Source organism: Mugil cephalus, chromosome 5, assembly GCF_022458985.1.
Source record: "Mugil cephalus isolate CIBA_MC_2020 chromosome 5, CIBA_Mcephalus_1.1, whole genome shotgun sequence".
Taxonomy (NCBI): Eukaryota; Metazoa; Chordata; class Actinopteri; order Mugiliformes; family Mugilidae; genus Mugil; species Mugil cephalus.
Genome location: NC_061774.1, coordinates 24,595,524 through 24,602,253, shown reverse-complemented (window position 1 = coordinate 24,602,253; position 6,730 = coordinate 24,595,524). Strand labels below are relative to the sequence as shown.

Here is a 6,730-nt window from a genome sequence, read left to right as displayed (position 1 = left end):
TGGGCCACAAGACTGAAGATATGTAGAGGAAGGTGTCACCCGTGTCACTAGATTTAGCACTAACTGAGTTTTAAAACCATGTTGAGGAAAATGTCATATTAAAAATAATAGGTAACATTTTAATAGTGAATCCGTGTAGTTGGGGTTAAGCAGTGAATAAATTAAACACAGATTTTTTTTTTTTTTATATATATATATAGGTAAAGGGATAAAAATGTTATTGGGCTTTGTACAATTTGGATTTTTTTATGTGCTTCTCCAAATAAAAAGGACCTTTTTTTTTTCTAAATAAGACATTACAGTTATATCCGGACTTTCAATTAAAGCTCCGCTGTTCCTGCCTGCGCTGAGTGTCTCCATAATAAAAGGCCTACTTGACTTTTCAACCTCCACTATTCCACCCGATTGCTTCTTTTGTGTTTGCCAGTCTGCTCTGTTTTTCTACCCACCCCAGGAAGAAAATACAAAAAAAAAATCGGTCCTAACAAGCCCTTTAATTTCTTTTTAGTCTCCCCCTTTTTTTTTTTAGATTTTTTTTTTTTTAGCACACTGGTTTTGATTCCATCTGAATGCAATGCGTTTTGATACTTAACGCACAATATAGAAAATTCTTATTACATTTTTATCCACTTGGCAAATAAGGTTGTATTTTAGGAATCTAACTACATTTTAAAATTCAAAAGATTCTCCCCTAAATCGACGTTAACGCCAGAAAAGCTAAATATATATATTTATATATATAAATAAAAATATTTTTCTCTCCCTCAGATCCTCAAACAACTACATTATTTCCAACATGAATTAATGTTGCGTCCCAGATGATGCACACTGTGTGTGATCTCGAAATAAAGGCATAAAATTAGCTGTCACTGTCTCGATAAAACCCCCGATCGCTGTGCGTAATTGTGTGCGTAAAAGACCGGTTTACACTGAAGCGTTTCTTTTTTTAGTATAAATAACAGTCTGTCACTAAAACAACTACAATAACACCCACCTCCCCTCCCTCACAAACACCACACACTTATACACACACACACCCCAAACTTTTGATCCCGTTACAAAACTGTTGCAAATGGTCGGCCAGCAGCAGCAGCAGCAGCAGCAGCACGTAGCATTTCCACTGCCTCCCATTGAGGTTTATTCATTAGGATCCTCACACTAACCCATTTGCTATTCATGGGAGACTTTTCTTTCCTCCGCTCTCTTTCCAAACAAACCCGGCTCGAGAGTGGCAGATGCGTGCCATTATTGCCCACGGCTCGGTGGAAGCTGTTTTTTATGTAAGGCAAAGGCGGGTTAACCTAATCAATCATGTCGACTAGTTGTGTTAAAGACGATTCATGGACGGGGGTGAAGAAAACATATGGCGCAGGGGTGGAGGCAGCCTTTTCTTAACACCGCAGCCAGACCGGGACCTTCTTGTGACAAGATGTATTCAAAGCCGAGCGAAAGAATGGGAATAAAGGCAGTGGACGGCTGCTAATTGAAGTCATGGCACTTCAGGGATGAAAGCAGGGGTCAATTATTCAAAAGGGGCCATTTATTACCAAGCAAAGCAGCTTTAGGCTGAATATTTATCTGATTTCTTTATTTCTAAGGACAAATCTATTGGTTATTTGTGTAATACGTCTTTATCCTCATATAGCATTCCTATAGATTCTTAGAATGCGTTGAGTTTATTTCTAACCCTCACACCATTATTATTATTATTATTATTATTACTACTACTCCTATTACTCCCTTAAATTTTAAATCACACTCCCATAGTCATTAAAACCCCCTGATTACAATATTTAATTTAGGATTTGCTATAATATTCTGCACAGTCACACATCCAGTTGCGCCGGAAGCTCCTTGAAATATCATATAACCTTTATTTACATAGATGCTGATTAAATAGAATGTTACAATAAAATTATCGCATAGGATGTTTGATCTATATACAGAACTCAGAGCGCGTCAAAGCTCGCAGTCGACACTACAATAGTGAAGCCTTCTCTGCGCTGCGAATAGGCCTGCATGCTCTGCAGAGAGACCTCTTTCTTAGTGGGACAAAGCAAGTCTTAAGGTGGGATGGAGTGACACATTGACCCCGGGATGTGTATGTTTCCAAAAAAAAATAAAAATTAAAAAGAGAGAGAGAGAGGGGCATGGTTTAAATATTTGGCAGATCTGGTTCCTTTTAACAGAAGAATACGAATAAGAGAAATGATTGCACAACTTTTTCCATCCCCCCTTAAAAACCAGACGTGAAATATTAAAATGTGTAATAAAATGTTTGCACAATTTTCAGTCTTCCTGTACCTTAACAGTTATGTCTGTCTGCAAGGAAATCAGATATTCCTCAAGCATTGGGGTGGAAACCTAAACGACAGACTTGGAGGGCTTTACAAGTCCGAATAATAAATTAAAATGGAGGCGAAAAATAAAAACAGGAGGAAAAAAAACTTTCCTGAAATGTTAATATATGTATATACTCTCCTTTTGTCAATATCCGTGCAAAAGTTTGGGAAGAAAAATGTCCCATTTTTTTTTTTTTTTTTTTTTTTTTTTAATATTCTTTTGTTGTTGTTGTTGTTGTTGCTTATGAAAATCACAGGCCCAGTGACTGTCAATCGTCCACCTCGATTTCCTCGTCGTCCTCCGAGAATTCATCCGTGGTTTGGTCTCTTGACGAGGAGGGGGACTGTGGGAACGCTCGGTGTCCTTGAGAGGTCGGGGAGATACTGGGCGATCTGGCCTCGGGGCCCCCGCCCTGGGCATCGTCAATGTTTTCCATGGTGACGAGCTTCTGCAGGGTCTGTGGGGTGATTTTCTTTAGCGACTCCACGTCCGCTTTCATCTCCTCCAGGTCCCTCTTGAGTTTGGCCCTGCGGTTCTGAAACCAGGTGATGACCTGCGCGTTGGAGAGTCCCAGCTGCTGCGCGATTTGGTCACGGTCGGCCGGAGAAAGGTACTTCTGGTACAAAAACCTCTTCTCCAGTTCGTAAATCTGGTGGTTCGTGAAGGCCGTCCGCGACTTTCTCCTCTTCTTCGACGTCTGCCTCTGCCCGAATGCGTTTACGTGTTCGCGACCTTGGAGGGGTTCGAGAAGAAAATATGTGTGAGAAAGAAAAAAAAAACGAAACGGGGTCACTGTCTCCACAAACCGTAACAGCAACAGAGAGCACTGCAGGGGGAAGAAAAGCCTCAACTTAGCTCACATTCTTGCATCTGTCAATTTCCTTAAAGCCAATCAGTGTATTTAACTTCGTATTTTAAATCACACGAACCAACAGCCTCTTCCGGATCCCACTTAGCTTTACTGAAAATTATCAATAGTATGAAATAAAAAGTAATTATGCACAAAATAGCTGAAAATATGTAACCAACTAAAATGGTCACATATTTTGCAATTCAACAGGAGTCTGTTGCCGGATGAGGTTAAATTATTTAGTCATTTAGTACTATGTTTATTTCTAAGTTAATCCATTTTATCCAACATTGCTCTACGTGCAGGTAAGCTGTGATGGCTGGTAGACTTTTGACAGCACACATACCACTGTAGTAGTAGTTTACACATCATATACACGCACATTTTCACGCGTAAATGTCCAATTTGCTTTTCCCTTTCTTAGTTTCCACACACATTCCCACACAGCTGCCCCAGCACGCCCACATTTAAAGTCAAAACAACTCCAGCTAGCTGTGATCCCAGCAGTAAATCTCACAATAAATGCGTTCATTACTTATTCTGCCCTCCTTAAAGTTCATGCTTTGCTCAGGAGAGTGTTTACCTTCTGCTGCTTGGATAACGCTGACTTCCAGACCCTTGAACGTTTTGCTGGCCAGCTCCTCCAGCGCGCACAGCGGCGACGACGGAGTGGTGATCCCGTTCCTCGCCGAGTTAGAGCCCGTCACTTTCTCCAGCACTCTCGGCGGGCAGATACTAGCCACCGACTTTTTGACCGAGGGTTTGTTAAGGATATCCTCAATACTGAACGGCGTTAGCGGTTTGTTGGAGTTGGCCGGCGGCGGGAGCTGATCCAAGGGAGCCCGTCTCCTCTCCTCGCCGCTGGACTGCAACACAGAACCTGCCTTCATGTCTTTACTGGAGGTCATCGCAGTCCCGAAGAATCGCCGCTGCTTTCAGGAAAAGTTGATTATTTCATTCAAATGGTCGATGAAAAGCGTCCAAAAGTCTCCCCCTCTTCCTCTCAGCGTTCTCGTAGCCCTCCACAATATTTTGACACTTGAAGCCGAATGCTGCAACTTAGCTCGCCTGAGAGCTTTCCTCCAAAATAACCATGCTTCGGGCGTAGATGTAAAGGCAGCCGGACTGTATTCCCCTCAGAGAGCCGCGGTTCCTTTGCCAAGCTCCATGTAGATCTTTAGAAAGTAACAGACTGGAGGGGGGCGAATCCCTGCAAGGGGAAAAAAGCTTCCTCGGGCACCTAGAAAAAGAAAGCGACTGCTAACGAGTTATTGTTGATTGGGCGAAGTTCAATTAGAGAAACACTACACTACTTGCTGACCCGCCGCTGCGTCTTAAAGGGCCGGACCATAATAACTAATTGGACGTGGGGGATAGGAGGAGTCTGTTGCTCCCGAGGAGAAAGATGCCCCGAAATGTTTATGCATCTGTTTCCCTCTGCTGGTGTATTATTCTTGAAAGGGAGAGTTGATGGCTATTAAAATACCGCCACCAGCATCTTTGCATTATGGAAAGTTTGGAAGAACACCAAGCCAGCAACGGCCTCCAGCCTTGATATTTATTTAGTCACATTCGTGCGTAATTACGCACAGTTTTTTGTAAGGCGCACATTAGGCGGAGTGTTGCACCGGCATTTGGCTTAAAAACGACTACGAGGACATTTGGAGACCACATGTTTAAATTATATTAAAATGCAAGTAATCAGAAGCTGTTCATGTTACCATGCAAAGCGATGGGCGATTTCTAATCCGGAAATAAAAGCGTGTAGGAAGAGTCGTGCATATTTTAATCAGTTTAATAAACACCCGAAAGCTTAAATAGAGAAAAATCTGTTTTGATAACGAAGCAGGAAAATATTTTAGGAAAAAAAGAATAGAAATATCGTATTTTTATTATTATTTTTTAATTCATTTTTTTTTTTTTTTTTTTTTTTTTTTTTGTTCGTCCCCTGGTAGCTTACTGTTTGTCACGCTGCTCCAATATATGTCCCCGCAGGTGAAAGCCAGGGTTCCGGTGTAATTTAATGCGGTAGCGTGAAACAGGGCGAATAATAAAGGTGACGCCGTGCCAGGGCTTATAGTCTGAGGACGGAGAATGTGAATTTTACTGACGGAGGTTTAGGATGTAAAGAGAAAAAAACGGATAGGGAGAGTGAACGGGGGACGACTGGGACGCCCGGGAGAGCAGCAGGTACGTCTATGCAGGGGAAAGTGCCTTTGCTTTATTTAAGGCTTGTCAAATACAGCACATTTAGTTGAAAGCTTTGCAGAGACCATAAACGATCTATTTGCAGAGTGAAACGTGCGTTTTGCAATTTAAATATAGCATCGTCCTGTTTTGATTAAAGTATCATCACATCGAGTAAAACCCAGCAATAAATAGACATTACTTTGCACCAACTGGAGGAAGAGTTTCTATATTTTAGCTGCTGAATCCCAGTCTGCGTACCACCTGCTGATAACTGCCAGAGGCTGAATAAAACAAATGCAGGTTTTTTTTTTTTTTTTTTAAAAGCACTATCATATTTTTACTGACTCCTGCGTGCGTAAAAAGCCCGCCGCCCAGGAAGCCTCTACAGAGAGTCCTGTGCCAACGGGAGCATATGGTGACATTGGTGTAAGGGACGGAGCTATAACACAGCAGGAAATTCTATTATCCGCCCTGGAGGTCCAGCCTTTATGGCTGCTTTATACATATTTCTCCATAACGAGTTGGAGTTTACGGGCATCAATTTAGTTAGGGAATCTGGACTTAAACGTGTATGGTTTTGCAAAAAAAAAAGAAAAAAGTGTGCATATAGATATATATATATATATGGGAGGAAAGATGTTAATATCAGAATGAAGCTGAGTTAACGTGACACCTTCGCACTTGGATTTAAAATGAGATTTAAATTTAAATACGTAGAAGTGGGCCTACACGATTTCATTTTTTGAAAGGGTTTGCTATTTCAAAAATGTGTTATTTTATAGAAATAACTAAACAATAGATATTTTTGTTCAACTCACATTTCTCTGTAAATCTTACTTAATAGTGGATAAATATTATTTTAGCTATGGATATTTGTATTCCATTTTTAAATACTGTCTTCGCAGGCTTGTGTCATCCTGTATCCAATGAGATGTAATGAGATGGAGGCAAAACCTTAGTTTTAAGTGCAGTTTCACACCTTTAAAAGGATAGAAATGCTCTGCAGACCTTCCGGACCTGCTGGAGATCATTAACCTTAAAACAGCGGTTCACTGGGCTTTAAGGTCTGAAGAGATGCTGGTCCGAAAGTTTTTTTTTTTTCCTCCTTTGGCTTAATTTAAACGTTAATTAGAAGCAGGGCAGCTGACATCATCAATCATCAGCTCTTGAGGGCTTTAATTGGATGATTTGCTCCGATTTTACCTCCTATCGGTACCGGGCTTTTTGCTCAACAATACAGTGCGTTACACCTCAGAATGAATGTCAGCAGACTTTTCTTTTTCCGAGGAGAGATTCATCGAACAGTAGCACGGGTTTTCATGCTTGATTCTTACATTTAAAAATCAC

General features: G+C 41.1%; 1 protein-coding gene across 1 annotated transcript; it reads right to left on the bottom strand.

Moving 5' to 3' along the window:
• Window positions 1-1,851: 1,851 nt before the first annotated feature.
• On the bottom strand, window positions 1,852-4,539 carry lbx2 (ladybird homeobox 2). The gene is made up of 2 exons (XM_047584451.1): window positions 3,777-4,539; window positions 1,852-3,075 (listed from the first exon to the last, which is right to left on the bottom strand). The coding sequence occupies exons 1-2, from the start codon at window positions 4,099-4,101 to the stop codon at window positions 2,612-2,614; spliced, it is 789 nt and encodes a 262-aa protein (XP_047440407.1). The 5' UTR covers window positions 4,102-4,539; the 3' UTR covers window positions 1,852-2,611.
• Window positions 4,540-6,730: the final 2,191 nt, after the last annotated feature.